The sequence below is a fragment of the Centroberyx gerrardi genome, chromosome 20, assembly GCF_048128805.1.
Source record: "Centroberyx gerrardi isolate f3 chromosome 20, fCenGer3.hap1.cur.20231027, whole genome shotgun sequence".
Lineage (NCBI taxonomy): Eukaryota > Metazoa > Chordata > Actinopteri > Beryciformes > Berycidae > Centroberyx > Centroberyx gerrardi.
In genome coordinates, this window is record NC_136016.1 from 7716039 (window position 1) to 7740503 (window position 24465).

At 42.6% G+C, this 24465-nt stretch overlaps 2 protein-coding genes across 4 annotated transcripts in view; one reads left to right on the forward strand and one right to left on the reverse strand.

Moving 5' to 3' along the window:
- The window catches only part of anapc16 (anaphase promoting complex subunit 16), a 126522-nt gene that overhangs the window by 3459 nt on the left and 98598 nt on the right, over positions 1 to 24465 (forward strand). The window lies entirely within an intron of this gene.
- pald1a (phosphatase domain containing paladin 1a) overlaps positions 6360 to 24465 on the reverse strand; it is a 49901-nt gene continuing 31795 nt past the window's right edge. For all 3 annotated transcript variants that reach the window (XM_078290835.1, XM_078290834.1, XM_071907763.2), the window contains exons 19-20: positions 14111 to 14266; positions 6360 to 6692 (exon numbers count right to left, since the gene is read on the reverse strand). In XM_078290835.1, the coding sequence (XP_078146961.1) occupies positions 6543 to 6692; positions 14111 to 14266 (306 nt within the window). In that variant the 3' untranslated portion in view covers positions 6360 to 6542. The remainder of the gene's footprint in view (positions 6693 to 14110; positions 14267 to 24465) is intronic.

Consider the following 24465-nt stretch of genomic DNA (forward strand, 5'->3'; position numbering starts at 1 on the left):
CGACAACTCCCCCGGTAAATCGGGACAGTTAGAAGAGGTAGTCCAACTTTTTTTTTTTTTTTTGCAGATAACTTAAAAAAAAAAAAAAGCAAGCAAGCGAGTCAGCAGCGTGCAAGCCGGTGTTGAAAAAGCGGCAGAAGTCGGAAGAGTTCAGCTGAAGTCTACGGAAACAGACTGTCCCCGTGGTGAAACATCTGCCGTGCAGTCGCGCACCATTACGCACCGATGGTTAGGCTGCAGGACTCACAACTCCACAACTTGAAGCCACTAGCCTGCAGTGGGAGCGCCTTCTCTCCGCTAGAGACACACACATATTTAGCCAAGGGATTTTTTTTTTCTTTTTCTTTTTTTTTTTCTTTCTTGCAACTCCTATGAGAACTTGGAGACGCTGAAGTCATATTATCATACACTGTAAAAAAAAAAAAAAAAAAAAAATGTCCACCTCGAAAAGTCAGCTGGTCTCATATTCAGCCTTAAAATATTATTTTTCTTAAAATAAGTGGAAAAAAATAATCTGCCAGTGGGAAAGCCAATCTCCATTTGTTTCCAATGCAGTTTCACTTATTCTAGAAATAACTGTCAATGTCTTGATACAAGGCAGAATAAGGGAAATCACTTCTGTAGGCTATTATGAAAATGACACTTTATTGAAACAAGTTGATTTGCATTGGAAACAAGTGAAATTATCTCACCCCATTGGCAGATTGTTTTCACTTGTTTAAGAAAAATAATATTTGAACAGTCACACACTAGATTAAGTCATTACTAGAGTTGGTTTATAGGCTATACTTATGTAATATGATACTATATTAAACTTTTGGAATGTAATATCTGCACTAACAAGGCACATGGCTTGATTTAATGACTTCATGCAGTTTTCAAGTGTCAAAAGCTTTTGTGATAAGAAAGGATAATGACAGGAATGAAGGAATCCTGCAGATGTCAGTGTGTGCATATGCTGCGTTTGTAGAAAAAAGGGGCACAAATCCAACACCAAACGGCCATTAAAGGCTTAGAAGGTGTGAAAACTGTACAGTAGATTTCACCGGTGGAATGACAGCCTGTTAAAACTTCTGGATGACTGCTCAAGCAACCAGGAGTTTTGGCTCCATGCTCGCCCATGCTGGAGTCCACACTGAAGTTCAGACCACAGGGAGTCAGACATGACCACGCAGAGACTGAACCTACAAGTCAGGAATCTTTCTTTAAAAAGGAGGGGATTGGGCTGGGTGGGGGGGTGTTAAAAGGGGTTTTGACTTCAGATACTTGAGGAGAAAAGGTGTCTAGACTGGACATTCTTTTCTCTCCACATTTCTCCAAACAGTGTGTCTGGGTTGTGCTGGAGGACCTCCCCCAGTGCCTGCTCTCCCTGTCTGTGGGTAATTACCTCCATGCTCCTAGGATGGTCAATGTAGAGCAGGTGTGGGTTTTATGCATTTATCCCCCAAGGGCAGCGAGGGGAGGAGTTGATCGCCATCCAGAGTTCTGCATTAATAAGCAATGGAAACTAACCGCAGCATTAAGAGATGGAAACCATTAACTGCCTTGTAAGAAGTTTTATGCTCTTTTTTCCATCCATAGTGTTTGGAGAGTTGTTTTTTTTTTTTGAGTGTGTCCAAAAGCCAGGATGGCATTCCACAATATAGCATAGTATTCAATTAGAAGCCTTGTTTTTTCCCTCTGAAATGAATAGCTCCAGTCACAGTCTGCGGTCGAATCCACACACCAGAACAATTTTCTACTACGCTGCATGCATTAGTGAGAACTCTCTGTCCGACGCAGGACTCTAAGAGCAATGCTTTAATGCACTGTGTGCCATAATCAACTCTACTCCAACCCCTGACCATTTTAACAACAGTCACTAATGTTAGTGTGAGAAAGCCATTGCCATTGGAAGAGTTACCAAATCATAAACACACATGAAAATATGGAAATGGGACAAAAACAATCCCGTATCTTCATGTGTGTTTATGATTTGATGGGTAGATACATTACATTTAATACATTTCACATACAGTATCCCTGTTGTTGATACATGAAAGCAAAGAAATTGTCACATTTCAGTGAAGGCCACTTTCTGCTGCTCTTTTAGTATACACCCATTTATTCAGGTTAGCACTGAAAGATGAATCCCATTCCACAGTTGAATGTAAAACATCTGCTCAGAGGCATTAAGATTCTAATTGAAGATCCGAGCCTGTCAGTCAGACACGTTGTAATCCGCTGAACAGTAGTTAGGCCAGTGTGCGAGGGTGGGACTGCACACTTCCGTCGCATTTCCAACAAAGGAGAGTGTGCGCTGGGAGCAGCGTGCTGAGCTGTGGATGCCTGTGTGTGTGCTGTAATGTGGTCTAGCCATGCCAGCATGCTGAGAAAATATGTGACTTTTCATCTCCGAGATGCACTGAGATGCAAAGCAGCTGCTAGACTGCCCAGCCGCTTGAGGGAAGAGAGAGACCGTCCCTGCCAAGTTACAACCCAGTGATTTTAAGAAGTTGTTATTATGGCCCTCTGCACCATGTGGATGGAAGGATTTGGGACTGAAAGAGTTCAGAAAGAGCTATGAGTTATGACCCTGGTCAGACACTAGGAGTTTTTTTGTGTTGCATAAGTGCAACTGCAACTGTTCCTGCAGTCCTACAATCTGTGTATCACATTCAAACCTTTTGCTATCACTGTTTTATGACACTATTATCGGAGGCTCCTCTTTGGGACTTTGCTGTCTTGTTATGTGAGCTTGAGCGCTGAATCTCAGCAAAAATAAACCACTAAACGAATGGAACCAGTGCCTGCTGTTGCGCTGAAATAATTCAGCATAAACCCGCCGTCGCCCGTCTCTGGGTATATACCACAGGCTCCTCTAGAGTCAATATCAAGTCTAATAAAGGAGCATTTAATAGCTCTTCATCAGTTCAATCATTACTTTTAATCCCTCCAGCAGGGACTTTTCATTACCTTGCTCAGTGGGGTGTGTATTGCCAACATCAAACCCAGGTAGCCCAGGCTAGATGAAGGCTAGATGTGTATTTGCCAAAGCAGATTTGAGAACATCCCTTCAAAGATTTTCGCCCTCATGTTATTATTGATCAAATCCCCGAGCGGGGCTGGAAGCAAGCTCCGGTCTCCGAGGGGCTTGGTAATGCGGCCTTTATCCACACAAGGAAAATCAAAGAGGAGCGCGGGCTGTGAAAAGGGAGCAGGGTGCGCCCCTGCCCAGGCACCATGCCTTCTCTCCTGAGCACTCTCTCATCTCCAGAGGGAAGCTTTTCACATGAAGTTCATTACATCCCCTCTAGCTGCTTACCTCTCAATGCGGCTCTTTGTCTATCGTAATCTGGGGATCCTTCAGAACTGCTAGCTTGAGTTACACATTGGAGAGTATCTCAATGAGTCTGGAAAGCATTTCAAAGGCGAGGGGGCCGCCATATCATCCAACCATGGTCTTCATGTCCTGGGCTTATCTTGACCCGGAGTCAAGTTGGCCGCATATTGCAACTGAATAGCCTCTCTCCATATCCGTTATGTTGTTTTTAAAGATTTGTCTCTGCTGGTCAAAGTGAGAGAGACTCGGAAACAGAAGTCGTCCTGTATGAATGACTGCCTGTGCGTGTTTATGTTATTGTGAGTTTGTATCTTTCAGACCCTGCCAACCCCCTCTTTACACTGAACCACCTATCAAAAGAGGGATGAATTAGCTTTTAAACCCAGTATGATGTATAAAGGGAATTTAGACAAGACTAACAAACTATAAAAGGTAATTTAAATCTGGACCGCTTGGTTTCCATTTACAATAATCCAGGATAGGCTGCGGTGTGATAAAATCCTTACAACTTCCGTACTCCCGAGATAAGCCTGCTATGCACTTACAAGACGGGAAGTGATCTGGGATATCAGCCTTTCAAAGCAGGCCAGCGAAGCCAAGGGAGCTTCACTGATGTGCCGGCCAGTGCCTTTTAGGGGGCCGTAATCCCTCCACAGCCCTTCTTGAAAGAGTGACCATCAGGTTTTTTTTTCCCCCTTCTCTTTTTAATTAAGACCTTACCTCTCCACATCAAAAGGCAATGCAGATTTGTCGTTTGATCTGCGTAAGCTCTTTATTACTGTATATGGAAAATGTTAAGATTTCAGTCAAACAATGGATCATCTGTGTTGCGCAAACGCACGCCGCTCCATGCTCATAACCCGGCCTGCACTCGGAGGCTGGCATTGGCACAAGATAAAGAGGCCTCCCGGATGTGCGAGTGGCTGTTTAGCGATGCGTATCTACAGCAAAGACGATGGCGGGATAAGGAGGGAAAGAAAGGAAGCAGAAGAGGGAAGAGGCAATTATTTGGCTCCCTGTCTCTGAATGTGGAACTTCCTCCCACACCTCTATGATGGAAAAATGACAAGAAATCTTTTTTTATACAAATATTGAAATGATACCCAAGACAAAGACATGAGCAGCTGAATCTATTTGCATGATTTATTTAGCCTGAAAACAGAAAATAAAAGACACAACATATAACTGAATAAAAAAAGCATAATACCTTGCATCTATGAACAAAGCCTGTTTAAAAAAAGACAAAATAAAATTAAGAGCATTACAATATTAACATATCAGGGTGTTATTACTACCTGCAGCTGTGTGGTCTTGCGCTTCAGAATGTGTTGCCTTAAGTCATATTGAGGATGGTCATAGATTCTCTTCATTTCCATCATATTATTTATTAATAAATGACTTTGTGAGTTCACTCACAATCATCACAATCTGTTTGCTGAATTATTTTAATGTACAGTGCAAATGCTATGAAACGCTAACAGAAAGGAACAATCAAAGGAATGAGAAGCAGGATTTTAAGGCAGGATTTATGGTTTCTAAAATACAGCCACACATTACTTTACAAGTATTAGCAAAGTAAAAGAATAGATTAAGAACATACTGTAGTAAAAAAAGTGTTAGGAATCTTTAAGCGATACTGTACATTAAAACTTACACCAGATATGTAGGCACGTTAAACAACAATTCGCAGTTAAGCGTTGAATGAAAATAATAGCCTTCTAATCTTTACACTGTAGGCTTGCAAGGCATTCATAACTGAAAATAACAGCCTTCTAATCTAAGGCATTCATAACTTATTGTCCTGAACAGTGAATCATACAGCTTTGTCCCATTCCATAAATGCCACCAATACGAACTGCGGTTGTTTAAGGGTATAATTATCCTTCATCAATTGATACCAAGTATACTTTATCCCGAGTTACACTAAGTATTTGCAGGCTTGGCTGTTTCCAACCGTAAATTTTTACAGTCAGACATATAATTCGATTCCTGCTGAAGGCCTGATGATGTCACAGAAATTGTAACCATTTACTGGCAGGAGTCATGAAGTTTCTAAGCCGTGCTGATTAAAGCCCGACCAGATTCTCACGACTCCTCAATGCAGCTTTAACCATCTGAGGCTGAGCCCATAGCGTCTGACTTAATTGCTTAAAGCCCCCAATCCTGGATTGTTAATATAAAAATTATGGGTGTACATACAGTTTCTTGAATGGTAGGAATCTGATGAAAAAGCAAGAACTTTGCTCCAAAGTTTACAAACACAAATACATAGAAACGCATTTACAACTTCAAAATGAAATGAATTCAACTCTAAACTTTAAAAATCATGTTTTTAAAGTTACGGACATGCTGTACTGTTAGTACCTGTATCTAGAGGCCTGGCAATTTAAAAGAGAAAAAAAAAATGTCTCCAACCCAGTGAAATAATAGTAGGCAAACATCTTCATCACTCATTACATCAAAATACTCTCTTTTCAAACATCCACTCCGATCAATTTTTGAAAACTCAAGGACAACTTAACATTTAAACAGGAATTTAAAAAAAAGTTGACAGCATTTATATGCGGAGGGACTTTCACAGACTGTGAAAAATGAACAGCATCTCCATCAAACAATAACACCGGCACTGATGATAGCCACTCTAAAGGACAGGGCTCAAGAAGAATATCGGGTCCCATAACAGCACATCATTCTGAAATACTGAAAATTGCTGGCTGCCATACACGACAGACAGAGTGGTATTTACTTAGCGCTTTCATAACAATATTTGACTCCATCTGGTCCCAACAGAAGCTTGAAGATGCTGCTTCACCTTCACCAGTAGGAACTTAAAGACAGTTGCTGGACAAGACAACTGCATTATGACTTCATATTTTTTGACACTTTATGGAAAACGTAACATAAATATTAGTACACTGAAATTCTACGTTCTATCAAAAATGAAAAAATAAGAAAAGGCACAAATAACTTCTAATATAGCGACAACATTCTGCTAAGACTCATAAGATACAGTGACAATATTACCACATCTAAAATTAAAGTTAACACTGCCAGTGAGTTTGAAAAAAGACAAAAAAAGAAAAGCAGTATCGCAAACAGTACAGGATATAAAGATATGCATAATACAGGGGTAAATATAGAAGGCAGAACATTATTAAACTTGTTTTTTTTTTCTAGAAAAGCACAGTATTGTCTTGGCAGAGTTCACAGTGATGCTTCCTCAGATGAACTCCCCTCGGATGGGGAGCGATTGGACGTTCTGCTGTTGCCAGCGGCAGCGCAGCCGGGCCAGTGGCGTGTCCCTGGGGTTTTCGAACTCCGAGAAACCCAGCTGGTTGAGGATGTCATAAACCCCGGCTCTGGCAGCCACCTACCACGGAGCGGGAGAGACAGGAAACGTTAATGAACAGGGCTGCGCGGGCCGGGCGCTCCTAGCTTTGCGGAATCTAAAGCTTCTCTGCGTGCGTACGCTGAAAGCCGTTACATGGGAACAATAGATGTCTGCTGTAGGTTTGGCAGCAACTGGGAACATTCTGAATGAAGCCATGGGTATATTTTACTCAGCTCTCCTGGGTCTGAGTCATTACTGTATGCGTGCGGATGTAAACATGGAGGGTTTCCCTAGAGAGAGCGGTGTGAGCGATAGGCTGACGGGGTCAAGCTGACTCATGGCCCGCTGTGGCTGTCGAGCACCATAGGACTGATGGGAAACGCCACGGACAACCGAAGACATCTGGCCGGAGAGCCGAACAATACGCTGGACAAACCCGGCAGACGCCGGCTGCCTCGCAAAAACATGAGATTAAATACGCCATTAAAACTGCCACAGCTTGTCCCGTTTGCTCTGCGGGATACTTACATGTCACCAGGGGCGTCCATTCTCTCTCCTCGGCCCGCAGTTACAGGTCGGAACAAAATGTTCCTACCTGAATCTTTGAGGAACTGTGCTGGAATGTGATGTCCAGCCTCTACATTTGAAGTAAGGCCATATCAGAACCTGAGGAAATCAAACCCTGCCAGCAGAACCTGACAAATTTATTTATTTATACTGATCTGCATTTTGATTTCCACACCCTGCAGGTCTATGCAGAGAAATAATTCTCAATTTTGGTCACACAAGCATGCTGGGAAGTTATCTCAGTAGCCTAGACGCCTAGCTTGGAATCAAAGAGCTATTCAGGATATGACTGAACCGCCAGCTGTGTGCTAGTTTGCTGGACCCTTGAAGTTGCTCTACTGAATGACTAAGTAGTTAACTTGGCCTAAAATGCCTTGCCAATTCAACCTCTGGATTTACCTTCATCTCCTTAGGTAGTCGAGAAGTAGGCCAGACTGCAAATTTGGACGAGGAGCGGAATGTGCAAGAGGACACATTGCGAACGCCGGGGTAAATCAGGACATTATGTGTGAACGCATATTTTACATACTATGCATGTACAGATATCTCACTCCAGCAATGGAGTGCAACCCTCAAGGAGGAAAATTCAACATGAGCGCGGCTGTGTTCGTGAGGGCTTGTGGTAATCCCGTATAAAGTGCTGCTCAGGATATTTTGAGAATGCGCTATCAGGTTTTGCTATGCGAAACATGCTGAGGAAGACTTAATGGAACAATGGCAGAAATAATAGTATCAAGATATCCCTTACCCTAACACTGATTATAGCTTCTTTGGCCAGCATTGTGCAGGAATAAGCCGAAGACGCCGCAGAGTGTGGTCAATCCAATTACCTACTCCCTGACCATGCAAAATTGAATGTTACAATAGATATCATGTGTCGCTGAAAACTTTTATTGTGTAGAGTCGACACTGCCTAAAACTCTGCAAAACCTTTGCCTCAGCCCTATTAGCTGTCTCAGTCAGAACAAATGAATTGGTGATCAAATCAAGAACTTCTACTGTACTTTCTTGCAAACGGAAATACTAAAACAACCCGTCAGTATATCCAGATTTGTGTTTACTGACCAATTTGTTCCTTACAGCCAACCTAACTGCTGTGGGAGTTATTTGCTAGGAACAAATGAGTGGGTGCAGCGGAACCATTAGTCAGTAGTCTGGACTCCCTGGGGAAACTCTGGATTTGTGCTGTTAACCAAAGTACTTAACCTGAGTCATCTATTCCACCGCCCAGCTGTCTAAATAGGAAATGTGTGAAAAATGCTATGCGGCGATAAGTCGTGTTAGAGAGGCACATCTGTTTGTGGCGAATGCAGGGGTTTTATGAGTTCCCTACAGAGGATGCTGGGGGACGGAGATGGAGCGCTCAGGAGCGAGGCTGCTCACAGTCTGCGGGTCAAAGGTCAAGACTGTGACAGTAAGTGATCTCACTCTCTATTCTAGTGTTAAAGTCCCCATGAAATGAACTTCTATTACTTTCACTTTCTGAAAAACCCAGTATCTTTAATGGTGACCTCGTGCTGCACTAGTAGGCGTAAACATACATTTTTAACCAATAAAACCCATCAGATTTTTGAACAATCCCGCCCCTCCGCTTTTGAATGATCCCTCACTGCATTATGTCCCGCCCCAACATCCTGTTTCAAGAGGAAATGCATCAAATCCAGGAAATAAACATGCCATTGCATGGGGTCACCTGCACAAACACACTTTTTGGTGTGAAAAAACAGCACATGGGCTCTCTAGAACTCTCTGTGCAAACTACAGTACAGTAGCATGGAAAGTTAAAAACAAATCAGAACTGATTGGAATTTTTTTGAGGGGGGGGGGGGATCACAGGAGTTTGATGTCTGAGCAGCACCTTGGTTGTGTGCTGAACAACGCTGCACTTGAGGTTGTCGGCGTCCGGTGACAAGCTACCGGGTGACAGTAAGCAGAGCTGGCAGACGTGCCTTTCATCCTGTATTGAGGAGATCACACATGCCAATACTCATTAGGTTAGCTGCGACGGTGGCAGCCCGGGAGGGGCGGAGCGGCGAGGGGCTGGTCTTTCCCACAGTCGGCTATCTCAAAGGCCTCACATACCAGGCCCGGTGCAGGGGGGTGGGGGGGACAGGGAGGCCTCTGTGCCACACATCAAAACAGCTGGAGTGACTGATAGGGTACCTCTCCCGAAGGCATCCGTGGTATGCACTGTACACAAGTCCCGCCATTGTATAATGGACCGCGTCGTGGCTTTGCAAAACGTGGATTTCAATTCCAATATTTCCTCTGATGTTTTCTGCTCTGATCTCGCTGCGTGCCCGCGAGGCAACCGGGGCTTAATGACGCGAAGGACAATATTTGTCCGGCGTACACACAATGCACACGCTGTTGACATTAAACGCTCGCTGCTTTTTTGTTTTGCTTCGGCTGCACAAACAAGACTGCATCATTATATGGCAATTAGTTGTACACCTTGGATGCCGCAAGCAAAAACGGTACATAAAACACATGTGTCCGTGTTCGGGCACATACAATCTAACTGAGCAGGAGCGGCAGGACCGAACAGATCAGAGGCGCCCTATCAGCTTGGCACAGACCGCTGCTCAGCATGACTGGGATCACTGTGCTCCCGCTATTAGAGGATGCAGAGATCAAACTAGTCCATGCACACGCACACACACACACGCACACACACGTACAGACAACACCACAGGATGCAGGACAGACTGTACCCCTCAGCGCTGGCAGGTTGTATAATGCTCCCAGTGACCATGGCTTTAGATGCATGACCAACGGTGGCGATGACCTTTGACCCCTGCCTCTGGCGTCGCAGGTTTGTCACTAATGATCCTGCCACGGTCACTGGCGATAGGCTAATGATTGTGCCTGGGGGTCGGTTGGGCCGGTGCCAGCGATCTACTGCAACTGGCCCAGTACACACATCACATGATTGGTGGTGGAGGGAAAGATGCATCCACTTATAATAATGTCACGGTACTTTCCTGCACAAGATTTTTATTTGCATTTCAAGCCTATTATTTAAAGATGAAATGGGAAAAAGTCTGAAAGGTCATTTTCATCTAGCAATTGGTTCACATCGTTTTACAAGTAGGTGTAACTGATTGACATTTTGCTTTTAAGTGGTAATCCATGTTTTTATTTTTTTTATTTTGGCATCGCTGGTGCTAAGCGCTCATTGCTGTGGTGTTTCTGCACGGTACTTCCCAGAGATCAGCTGTCAATCAAAGACTATCTCCAGCACTGTGACGTCTTTTTCTCTGGATCGTCTGTTGATGCAGTTTGAGTTTTGAGTCTTTTCTTTGTCTGTTCAGCCGTGGTGGCTATCACTGCTCATGCTAACTACCCAGTTATTTTTCTATTGATTCCAAACAAACTGCTGTTGCTGCTGCTGGAAACATAAAACGCATCACTTCATGTGTGTCAAAGGATTTTTCCCAGAAAAGACCTACCAGACACCGGGTGTTTTATAACAGCAAATTTAAAAGCTTTCATCAACTGGCTATTGAATCAATATTGTGTTGACTATTGATCGGCGATGGAGAGTAGCAAAATGGACATTTATTTCTATGAAAATGTCACAGATTATGATTTACAGATTATGACTTTAAAGGATACAAGCGTTATAAAGGTTATTCCTTAATTATGTTGGTCAGTCCTTGCGTGAAACCATGCTTTTTACGATTTTGGTCAATATATTTTTCAGTATTTTCGTATCAGGTTGCTTATCTCATGGCTTCCACTGAGCGCAATATGGTGCAAAACTGCCCTGAGAAGGTTTCAGCTTGGGTACGATGATATTTCATTTTATTTCATTTCAAAACTTTTGTCTTCTGAACATTATGGCCAGATATTGTGTTTACACAGGGCGTGGTTCACAAGGTGAGGGGTCAGGATTGACAGTCATTTTTGCCAATGACAAAACTCTTTTTCTCAAGCAATTTCCAAATGTGTTCAATATGTACTTTGGAGGCATGGGAGCTATATCATAAGTCAGTATTTCTAAAAGAGTTTTACAGGTTTTTTTTTTAAAGTTTTACATTAGGAATTTCAGTAAATATCTTTGGTTGCATTTTTTATCCGACCTTTCCTAGTTCCTGCAAACGCACCACCCTCCTTCTCACTGTGTGAGTGTAACAGGATTGCAAGCTAGATTATTTCTTTTCAAGCTAATGATTTTGTGTACTGCCAAAATCCACTTACTGGATTGCGTACTGCCATGTTTTCATCAAACATGGCAGATAGTCATCGTTGTATAATACCAGGATGTCAACCTGCACAAAATTTACAGGGAGCTTGATTATTTAATTGGCGAGTACCGGACTGCTCCTTCACATTCATTGTCCCTATGCAGTGTGTTCTCCATGTTTTCTAGGTGGACACCTGCTGCCACTCCTTCAGTCAACTCAAATGAGCAACAATCTGTTAGAAACCACCACTTTTTAGTTACAATGGCAGCTTTCACACTGACATGGCTGTGTCCCCTCTCATGTGCTAGCGTCTCTCTGTCTAGTGTCAACACTATTTACCATTCACATCCGTGGTCACCTGCACCCACAGCTGTCAAGACGGGTAGCAAAACTGTAAGTGCATGAAACCAGTATTTTTATGTAACAGTGAAGGCGAAGATGTTTTTAGTGAATTTTTGCGGTGATTTGGCAACAGAAGAGAATTTAAAGTCACCAACACGGGTCTTTTAAAAGTTTCTGCTGAGGCAATGGGTGGAATGATACTTGTCAGTGTAGATGGAAAGTCTGACAGAAAGCGTAGATGCACATAGGACAATAACAGCAAATATATTCCGCCCATGATCTAATAGAAACACAGGGTTTAAACATCATCGGGACAATATGTTGATGATATAATTGTTATAATGAGAAGGGATTTTCAGCACATACTGTACAGCAGAGCTGAAACAACGTGATGTCTTGTCCCCTGGGTGTATGCCTGCATTTTCTCATGGCATAACTGGGCCATTAGAGTCACTCTGATGCACCACATATATTCCCTATTCATAACAGGAAGAATATGCCCCGATTGACCGTGCATATTTCTGCGACAATTGTTTTCACAGCGATTGTTCCAGTCTATTTTGGAATTCCATGTTTTTTCTTTCAGTTTATTCCACCTCAATAAGGACAAAGAAGGAGGAGATTTTCATTCAGTGATTTCCAAACATTCCAGGCCCTTGGTTGTGTCTCTCCAGGCAGTCGGCTCGCAGATAAGAATAGAAAATGGCTGGGATGCCACAGTCTGAAATCCATATCATGACCCAGACGTGTTTGTTTACTTTCATCATCATTTTCTTTAGACATTTCTGATGCTTTCATATTGCAAACATAAAAGCGTAATCATCTCAGTCTGAGAGGAAAAATAAATTATTTTAGCGTTGAAGATAAAATGCTTGTTCTGTGGTGACAATAAGATAATTCTGTAAAGAATTACATTTATTCGCTTTCGCTGAGCTTCGATGTGAAGGCTGGGATATCACAGCATGACTGCTTACAGTTAAATCTTTTAACACAGAACGCATAGGAATTTAAATGAAACCATGTAATGCAAGCACACAGTATTTTTCTGACCAGTGTGGTACTGAAGTCAGATGGTGCATTTTGTCCTGACTAGATTTTGGCTTGATTCACTTTGTCTACCTGTTGCTTTAACCAATTTCACTGAAATGCATTGTGTCAAACTGTCAAATTAGCACTTTGAGTGAATTCTGGTTTAGTTTTAGCACCAGAAACACTGTGGGCAAAACTCAACTTACTGGAGCAAACATTCTGAACACCAAGATGCCAGTGATCTTGGTGTTAATAAGAACCATGACAATGAGTTCCTCCTTCGGTGCGGGGGTGGGGTTGGGGGGGTGGGGGTACCACTTACAGACTACTCATTTGTTTGGAATGCACATAAATTCCCTGCTTTACTGTAGGGGCACAGCTGGCCAAACGATTAATGCACCAACAAAAACACAGGGCCTAGACATTATGAAGTTCAATGTGTGAAGAACCAGGCCACAATAGAACTAGAATAAGCTCGTAAATTCCAGGGGGAAAATCCAAATGAAACTCTGGTAACGGTTCACAGCGCACAAACTGCAGAGCACAAGTGGGAAAAAAGCTGTGCCTCCTCCATTTTTCAGTACATTTTTCACCCCACACAATTTTGACAGCTGGGAGGATAATGCTACTGACACGTGTTGCATTGTGGGTAATCAAAGATTTGTTGTTGTTTCTTGGTTTTAATGAAGCCGGGTGACGACTAGAAAAGTGCAGATGAATCTCTAAAGCCTCTAGTTTATTTTGTCCTCTACTGCCGGCAAGCAAGATCTGACTTCACTTTTCAATGAATGTTCAACAGAGTACACATCCAGCATGGAGACGACTCAGCTGGCATCGCCTGTCTGGAATTTCCATGGGCAATTCAAGGAAAGATTCAGTGAGTCATTATGTGAGGAGGGTTGCTTGGGGTGCACAGGGGATAGTGTGCGCTGTATCAGATGGAGTGTCCTAGAAACATGACACACATCTCTTCAGCAGGGTTTTATTAGCAGCATTACCCTCACATTTCCACCGACTGGAATGTCAATTGTAAAACAAACCAATTTATCAAGTGGAGTATCATTAGGAGTAATATCATTGTTCGCTTGGTTGAATCCTCACTTCCACTCCATCATTGGTGAATTATATGACATATGTCATATAATTCGCCAAATAAAATATGGATATGTCCATATTTTATTTCCATCAGTGTCACAAATGTGTAAAATGGATTTAGAGACAATCAGAATTTTGAATCATAGATTATTCTAAAGCTTTGTGCATGTTATTATCCACTATAGTAGATGATACATAAACAAAGCTGTGTGAATAGGAGATGGCTAAAAATACCTGTTCCATCCAGAGAGTGAAGGAGCGCTGCCAGGAGTCTTTCTTCTCTAGATGCAGGTAGGTGTTGAAGAGGATGAGGTAAATGTAGCGCTCAAGGTACTGCAGGCTCTTCAGCAGCAGCTGCTGAGACTCCTTCTCCGTCTTCGCACTTTTGATCTAAGAAGGAAAAAGTACATAAAGAATGCAAAGGTCTATTTTTACAGCAACAAATACAATATACTTCCATATGTCAACCACGCCCGCTAAGCAGAAAAGTCAGTGACATTTGGGATGATTGTGGTTTAACAGTATAGAAAGTGTTCTTTGTGTTCCTAAATAAAGCATCATTTGCATTGCATTACAATATGTCAAAGGCTAGGCAGGCATATGGCTGCCTCGCTGTAAAAGGGCGAGTGGCTTGATTGTTATGTGCCAATCCAATCTCTCTAATCATTTGCTGCATGTGGACTGTGTTTGCATAACGCTGGCCTTGCTTGGCATATAACCTGCCGTGATGAAAGCACAGGTTCAAAACTGCTATTACAATGTACATGGCAGTAGTGTGCCGCTCGCTCATTAGAATTCATGACACTTAACATGCACAAGTATCGCTGAGCAAACGGGCTAAAAAATGACTGCAGTACATCAACAACATTTAATCTTTGTCCTCGTCATTTGCTTTAACACAATGAATCACTTCTTCTTAAGTTTATTACGCCGGGCACAGTCAGCGTTCCGGGACATGTGCGGTTAACTAGTCTACCAATGAGATCAAAGTTGATTTCAGCTTATATAACATCCTCATTCCTGCGCTGTGCTTCTCTTATATCCCCCCCGCCTGCATGGACATTATTTCCGCTTAGCACTGGCATAATATTGTTTGTCTTTCTCTCCCTCAGGCCATCAGCTCCACCAATAGAGGGTCTATCTACTCCACAGCGCATACACACTAGCAAATGCATACTGAGAGCCATGCATCAATGACTATCACTGCTCGGGCTATTACAACACACACAAATCACCAAGATTGAACAGAAAACGGCCCTTAGCCACCAACAGTTCACATTATCGCTCTCTTTCTCTCCTCAAACTACATATTTTGTTGCCTAATATTAACCATCAGGAACTAACAGCAGGCAGATGTTTAGAAATTTAGCAGAACAAAGCTTGGTAGGGATTCCTTGTAAAACGAAAGGATTGACACAGTTTTCACATGCAGTGAAATCTCAAAAACAGGACCAAGTTTCTATAAAACAAGAAATATAACGGAGCTGAATGGGTGCATATGGATGTGTACAATGGATTTAACTCTGAAGCACGCAATCAAAACAAAGCACCGGGAAATGACTATGTGGTAACGTATATGAACAGAAGTGCAGGAAAATAATAGCTGTCAACTTCTAGAGTGTTACATGTTGAGATCAAATAAAAATAGTTTTACCATGAAACACAACTATCATGCCCCTTCATGCCTATACTGCAACACCCTGTCATGAGTAACATGAAAGCAAAGTAGTGTGAAGGCAGTTTAAACTTAGTGTCTAGAAAGCAACTTTGTGGGATACTGCTGATACAAATCATTTAATCCAAAGGAAGAGTGTCCTCTCCCATCATATCATCTCCTCTCATTTCCTCTTTTGGTTGTGTGAAGAACACACAACCTTTGGCAAAAAGGGGTCAGTGAGTCAGCCGTACACCCCGGTATTCACAACAGCTGCTGACTTAAACTCCCCTGTCTTATCGTTTAACACTATGGTTAGGAGGTCATTCATATAATAATAACTTACTAATTAGTATTTCCATTACAAAAACCTATGGTCAGTATCACAAGCATATTCCAGTTATTAAAAGTAATGAGAATATGACTATAATTCCCTTAGCTGGTACTGAAGAGATGAAATAATTAGAGTCTGACAGTCTGCTGAAACAGATTGCTTAGAAGCAGCTAATTCAGTGTCTAACGGTGGAAGAGGACAAATTGCTTTTACGAGGCACTTTTGCAAAAAGCAGACAGCTCTTATTAAAATGCAATCCAACTAAAAAACAAAAGATTAACATCCAAGTAACCAGCCAACCGTAAATTAGCAATCAAGCAGCACAGCAGCATCAGAGGCATCTACTGACATCATTATTAAATGGCACTTATCACAGGGTGACCTTGTTAAAGTGGCTTCTCTACAAAAACAGGCTGACAGCAATGAGGTATTTAGAGGCCAATAATGTAATAACTACCGATCACGTAATAACTGCCGATAATGAAATAAAAACTAAATGTGATAAAGCCGATAATGTGACAAAAAACTGATAATGTAATAAAATCTTTAATCGATTATGGATTAACAGTTCATGTTCTTTTAACAGCACTTTAACACTACATACTGTACATTCAAACTGTTCTCAGAAGAAATGTTAAGAGGAAAAAGTGTGGGTGCGTCGGCTAAATTAGATCAGTGCTTGATTCTCTATGAGTCAGCAATGAAGCTGACTTGTCATTTGAGCCACTGCATGTTTATACTAAGTAACGGCCTGCATCGAGGTGAACTTTCATTTCATATTCTGATGCACACTGGAAAAATTGCTGCATCCACCAACAGCCATGCAGGCGGGAATATACACTTGCATGTCAAAACCTCTTGTTATGAACAGAATTGTGAACAAATACTAAACTGAACCACATGTTATGATACTGTCTAGCTTGCTGGCCTATCTAGTTGCAGTTGCATAGTGATCTAACAAGATTTAAGGTATTGGATATTTTATACAAATCTTCACATCTAGACCATTTTGTGAGAAATGAATGAGAGGCTGATTTTCCCTGCAAATCACACACACACACACACACGCACACATATACAGATTGTATTCATGAACATGAACAATTATGTCGAAAGGACTGAAAAGAAAGAGAGAGTGGAGACTGATAATATAGCCTTGAACTGTATGATAGACAATGAATGGGAGCCTTTTTTGTAGATACATACAGTATAATACTATAATGCCTTGTATTATATCACTCAAACATGCTCAACATTTTCCTAGGCTGTAATAAGAGGTTTTGGACAGTATCTGCCCAAAATCCAGTCCTATTTGCTGTAAGCGCCAATATCAGATGAACACAACGAATGTACGGTAGACTTTGCCTTGGAACACTGACGCAGAGCGAGGAGAATATAGTTCTCTTGAGCATGGTTAACCAGGAAATCTCAGTAGTTGTCAACCAATTCCACACATTCTAGGTCCCCATAAACTGTCGGCCCTTCCCTATAAACTTAAAGGCCTTCACCCCCCTCCTACAGTACCTGAATCATGGCTGATAAACAATGAGGCCTTTGGTACATGTGTATGACGGCATACAAGCCTGACCACAACTCCATTTTAGAATGGCAGAGTGCATTTCAAGTTACTTAATTGTTAACAAAATGAAAGACTTTAGTTCAAATGATTATTACTTTACTAGGACACTTTATGTGTAAAGATTAAGAGATATTTGAAGAGATTTTGGACTGTTATTACATTATTGGTTTAAGTTTTTCTCTTATTCAACCAAAAAATAGTTAAAAAGCCAGTAATGTCATTAAATTGTTACAACTGTTATTACATTATTGGTACAAGATTTTATTGCATTATCAGCAGTTATTAACATTATCGGTCATTATACATTATTGGCCTGTACAAGGTATCTGCTTTCATCAGTGTGGTGAGTCAATGTCCGGATGCTTTCCTTTTTTCATTTTTCCCCCCCGTGGCGGCCTTGATTGCTTTGGGCCTTGAGGTCACCCTGGACTCATGCGGCAAGGTCTGCCATCCAGCTGTGTGTCAATGCGTGTGTGTGTGTGTGTTTGGGGGGGGGGGGGGGGGGGGGGGCTGGTGATGGGATAGCAGTTGGGGGTATGACAGACAAGCAGGCAGGGGGGAATACAGTCTGGCTCAATGAACCATCTGCGGTCAACCAGATCCTTAGGCAGCAGATCGTTGTCTGTACTATAATGAGTATCTGGACTGCTGGAGGTCTCGCTTCTCAGTGGATGATAGCGCTTTTATAGGTTATCTGCTCGCAGTCTGCAGCCTATCAGGGAAATATATTAAGGACATTTTCCGGGCTGCGTAGAGAATAATGAAAGTCTAGCATGCCTCTCTAAGTAGGTGGGCTGGCAGTCGGGGTAATTTGAAATGTGCACAGTGCACCATAATACGATCATTCCACAGCTGAATGACGCAACAGAGAGCGAGAGGGAGTGAGTGGGGTTTCCTGTCCGTTTCCAAACAGCGGCGGTGGGATCCTAGTTTTCCAAGCATCTGCAGCAGAGCGGAGGAGAAACTACACCGAGGCAAGGAAACGATGTGCAGACGGTTGTCTCTGGGCTCTCCGGGGGCGCAGAGTGGAACAACGGAAGCGCTCTCACACACACACACACACACCTCACTTTTTCCAAACAAGTGGCCTGGTGCCCGGCAGTTGAGTCCATTGAAGAGCAGGTGAATGCTGGTGAACCTGATCACCCTGTGCACCCTGCACTCCCAGGGGGCTTTCAGCGCTATGCACACCCTTTCAACTCTCTTAGCCTGGAAATCCACAGTGCCAAAGCCTGGCAGCCATCTGTGCAGGGGCCACGGCCAGACACCCAACTCATAACACACACACACACACACACACACGCACACAGAGCTCAGATCAGTTGGCAAGATTGCACAATTCACACCTCCTCAAACCGCAAAACCCTTATTCTGCACTGACATACCTCAATCAGAGCAGGAACACACACACAAACACACTGTCCCAGCTCACATATTTCTGAAGGTGTGTCTAACATCTAATGACCGGTCATCGCTGCATGTCTTCATAGCTGTAAGTTAGGAAGTGGTTCATTGACTCAAAAGGCAAAAAACATGCATCTTTGCTAAACTATACTCCTATCAGAATTTGCAAAAGATTCATATAAACCAACTTCATGTTCAAACACTGTGAATGTTCATGCACTGAACAAGAGGCAAAGAAACCACAGGCATATTCTCTAGTCTGTGCCATCAACTCCATCTGTGAATTATGTAACCGTTTGAAAAATGCCTCCAAAATACAAATTAAGGGGGGGAAAAAAAAACACAGAAAACAAAGTGGGCAGGATGTAGAAAGTGGGAAATAGTAAGCCTTAGTCAAGTGTGCTGACCTGAGCTGACCAGGGCATGTGGGGTTTGTCTTGTCGTGTTGACCGCTGCTATAGTGTGAATTTATGTAACGCGGTGTGCTCTGCCGATTTCAACAGGGGTCCCCTCTGTCACACTGCGACTGTCCACATGCACGGGAGCGCACGGGCGGCGCGAGCGGCCTCACGTGCGCTCCCATGACTCCCTCACAAAAACAATGTCGGAGACGACGTGGAGAAGGAGCAGACTGAATTCCTTCCATTCCATGTGAGGGAAGACGGGCTTGAAAGCAGCGCATATGAGAAGATTTGCATTTTTAAAGGTTGCGGGTCTGTTCTGTAGCACGCTGATAATCATATTTGTTTTCCCAGCATCCCCCCCCCCCCCCCCCCCCCCCGCCTCCAACAAGCTGCATGCACAGTTAGAGCATGTTACTTCAAATCATGTACACAATTTCCTACACGCTGTATTGACATGGTTGACTGTCGACTGAAAATTGCTTATCGTATTTCCGCAGATGGACAAATTTGCATAAATATTCAGTCAAGCAACGGATAAATGATTCAGAAATGTACTACTGAGTTTTACCCCTTGATGAAATGAAAGACTGGTTTTGTTGAGTCCGAGGTGCGGACAGGGAAACGGTGGGAACTGCGGCATCCTCTCCATCTAGCCTGGCCTTTCAGAACAAAGGAGGTGACTGGTCAGTCCTTGTTCAATGTCAAAGGTGAAAGCCATAACTCTGCCAGCCGTTGAGGTGTGATTATGAATGTCCTCAGCTCTGCTATGTCCTGTGCAAGGTGGGAGGCTGGCCAAACATGGACCACATACCATTGTTGAGGGAGTCCAGGAATGCTGGCTGGCTGAACAGCGTTCCGCGTGAGGACAATGTGGAAGTGAGAGAAGAGGAGAAAAGTATTTTACCGCTCCACAAACACTCAGGAGAGAAGGGGCCGCTTATGTTGAAGACGCAAATGGAAAAAGCCCTTATCTGCGCCTTATTTTATTATTAGAGAATTTTTTCGGTTTTGATGGTTGCAGTAGAGTCAATCTGAGACGGTGTTCATGCTCTCGATCTGATGCAATGGCACAGATTCTTCAATTTTATAACTGGATTTGGTGGTTTGGAAAATAACGCCTGAGTGTTGCAATGCATGTTTGTGTGCGAGTCGCATGAAATCTTAAGAGTTTAAGCTCGCTTGTATGAAGGGCAGATGTGACAAAGCAACTGCTGAAGGCATAGGCACAGGCTAAGCACAGACTTAGTTTATGTAAGAATTTCTTTCCAAAAAGTTTAATTTCCTCTTAAATTTATGAAGAAAATTCATCCTTGTGGCATCATGCATCAGGCATTTTTTCATGTGCATGAAACGGACCAAACCAAATCTGTTGGCTGTCCAAGTATCTTAAGCATGCACACAATATATCTTGCCACCAGGAGAAGAACATGGTGTTCATGCGCATATGAGCAGAACAGTCCAAGTTCCCGTGTGCCGATGCCTTGACACACAGCCACAGAACTCCTAGCAACAGGGCTAGTGTGTGTGTGTGTGTGTGGATACAGCAGGAAAAAGTAATGGATTCCTCTAAAGCATCATTAAATTTCTGCATGACTTCAAAACAACATGTGTCCAGCTCAGATCTTTCCTACATCCACCTATACAGACAAGGATTTGAGCACGGCACACTCAAGATTAAGACAAGCCGCTTCGTTAAAATTCAAGCTGTTTGGAGGATTATATACATGCCGAATGTACCAGAACAACCTGCCGATTACTAATAAAGTCTCAAATTATATTTTCCGATGTGTGTTTTTGGCAGAAAAGCAAGGCAAAAACAAACTGCCAGATTTTTGAACTGACCTCGACGTGGAAGGAGGGCCTTCAAACAAAAGCAAAAACACAGCCTCGGCCCGCTCGTGGCTGTTCACTCACTACCATCCAGAAGCAGAAATATTACACATTTTACATTTAATTGGCCTTTCTAATTTCAATAAACTTCACTTTACTGATGACTACTAACAGAATAAAAATGTTTTAAAAAATACACATTTTCAGATTTTGCACTGAATGACGTGAAATTTCTTGTTCTAGTGATTTAAGAATACATTTACCATACTTATCTATTTTTCAAAAGATCCCAATGAAAATTCATGAAGTATGACTCATCTATAAAGAAATTTAACAAGGCTACAAGGAAGGACAGGGAGGGAGCAGCATTTTTGCAGTCTTTGAGCGGAGGCGGGCAAATGTTGAAGGCCGACCTTTCTGCGGGCTAATATGGCCGAGGACCGAACTGAGACGTGCACACTATAGAGAGGTCTGTCTGCTTGACATATGGTGCCAATTACCAGCCGATGGGGTTGCCGAGGTAAAAAGGCCAATCCGAGTTCCTCCATATTGGCCCTTCCCACCCAGGTTTGCACAAGCAGCCATTCATCAGACTCCGGACAGAATACCTCCCACCCCAATCCCAACCCAAACCCCAACCTGTCTGCTGTGGAGAGGCAGGCTGCACATAGCTGCTTTACTTTAATGCAGAGAGAGACACCTCAAAAGTCAAGTATAGGGCTCATCATACCAGTTTTCAGTTTTCAGGTAGGTTCATTTACTGGACCCAAACCATTTAGCATTGCTACTCATATCTGTGGAAATACTGAAAATTGATTTTATTGTAAATGTATTATTTTCAACACAAGCACTGACAAAGCTATAATTCTGACAAGATAAAGCAAGATAAAATTCTTCATTATTTCTTTTTTGTCGTTTTGTCGTTCTCTCTGAAAATGTAATATTGGTGCTCTTACAGCCATGGTGCACCAAATTATCTTCAATCTCAGTTAATGCACACTGTACCACTATCCCCCCCTCCGTTTATTGCATCACCTCCTCACTAGGCCCCATTCAAGTGAGTTTTAATCAAAAGCTGGAATCACATAGCTATAAGAGAGAAAGGGAACAACCTGAGCCAGCCTTTCCTTTGTCTCTTTAATTTCCTGTTCATGAGGAACACGCCATCTTGAGCAACACCTAGTCCACTTTTACCACTTCCTATCAATAAGCACAGTTCTGTTATGTAACCGCTGCTCGTAAACAGTTTCAGAGACTCTCTGGGGCTACACCGAGTGACAAAACCTATCGTGATAGATAATGAAACACATTTCAAAATGTTCAGGCTAGCTAGAGCATACAACGACGATCAACATCACACGTTTGAGGATCATTGATCTGGGGCCTCGTGGAAAGACATACTGTGAGATTGTCTATGTTGCAAGGGCGTAGAATTGGGTAGGGACGGTAGGGACGTGTCCCTACCAATATCAAGCGACTCTGAAATGTCCCTAGCAATTATTTTGATTGACAATAAACGTTGTTTTGTCCGTCAGTCAGTGTCTAGTCAATGTTAACAGATCGCGTTCTCTACTACGAGTCCCGCTGCATTGGTGTAGTGCATTGGTGTCCCGTGTCGGCATAGCAACGGACGCTATAACGAAACTTTAGTATAACAGCTGTTTTAGAATGTTATTGCGTCACCCGGATAAAAATTGGCATGACACCGCCTCCCTAACCCCCCCCCCAAAAAATCGCTGATTGGCTTTGCCATTTCGATATGGCTCTGTTGCTAACGTATGAAATGCTGTGGGCAAGAAGAGCCAAAGCTCCGCCTACCGGCGAGCATGCGAGAGAAGACTCCATCCTATTTTATATTAGTAACAGTTGTGTTTAGCCATTAAAGTTAGTTTATTTAAGTACCGTGTCGCGTGCGTCTGTGACGAGTGACGACCGTAAGTAGCCTACATGTCACAAGTGAGATTGAACAATGCTGCTGTGTGCCACACTGGACAACACTGATGTAAAACAAATATGCCAACAGTTCATCTCTGTTAATGACAGGCGTAGGCATGTGTTTGGCTCCTTCAAATAGGAGCAAGGCAGTGGACACTCAACTGTTTGTATGTAGGGTTTGGATATAGTTTACAATATCTTATTATTATTATTATTATTTTAAATGTAAATACAGATTGTTGGTTTGAATAGGCAACAGTACTACAGTACCTGCCTTAAAACAAAATGTGCTCTTCAAAGTCCCATTCAGCTGGCAAATTTGAGTAAAGGATTCATTAATGTGCTACACCCCTGTGTCTGTGTGTCTGTTAATGAGTGTATTGGCTACCATAACTATCTAGATCAGTGGTTCTCAACGTGGGGTCCGGGGACCACCAGCGGTCCTTGAGGGGGTTCCAGGGGGTCCCCAGCAAATTGATGAATTGTTAAACTTCAGCATTATTTAATTTACAAATAGTTAACACAATTACAGAATGTAGAAGAATGACTGTTTTGATCTTACTTTCACTGTTATCTCTCTACCTACAATACAGACAGTCATGGGATTCTGGATCAAAATCATATCTAACAATAAAAGTATTCTCAGATTTGGGTCCGAGAGACAAAATCTCATCAAATGGGGGTCCATGGCTCTAATGTGGACTAAACTAGGGGTCCTCGATATGAAAAAGGTTGAGAATCACTGATCTAGATGACATGAAATGGCGGTCAGAAGTCTATCATAAATGTAAAATGCCTCAGCTTCCAGTGGGGGTTACATCCCCTCCGGACCTCCCCCATTTGTGTCCCTACCAATGTCAAAATCAAACCTACGCCCTTGCTATGTTGTAAGATCAAATCGAAAAATCAGTGCTTGTAATGTTTGAAAGGGCAGGCTGTGTTCTGCAGCACACTGCAGTTCATTTGAGGGTCATGTCTCACAGCCTGAGCCACTTATAAAGTATAAATACTTGACTGCAAAGTAATCTGTCATACGGAAAAGTACATTGTTCACTGTCTTCAGCTGTTGGTACAATTTTTTCTTAATTGGGTAATCAATCGTAGGGATAAGCTCATAAGGATGTCAGGAACATATACACTACATAGGGTATATACACTGTGGACATGTGCAGTAACATTGAATGGAAGCAATGTCATATGTCAGTTTGTATGTTGTGATTGAATACTCAGGTAATAAATTTATACTGGATCCTTCTGATCCATTGTGTGATTTTTTTTACATGTCTATTCTGGCCAAGAAGAATACGCTGTAGCTCATCCTTAATCAGTACATGTTCCTCTCCTTTATAAATGTCATGAATGGGATAAAGCAGCCTCCAGGCCTACAGCACGGCTCTGGAAGTGTGGAAAAAATACCTGGCTCCGGCGCAAGGAGACACAAATCAGGGA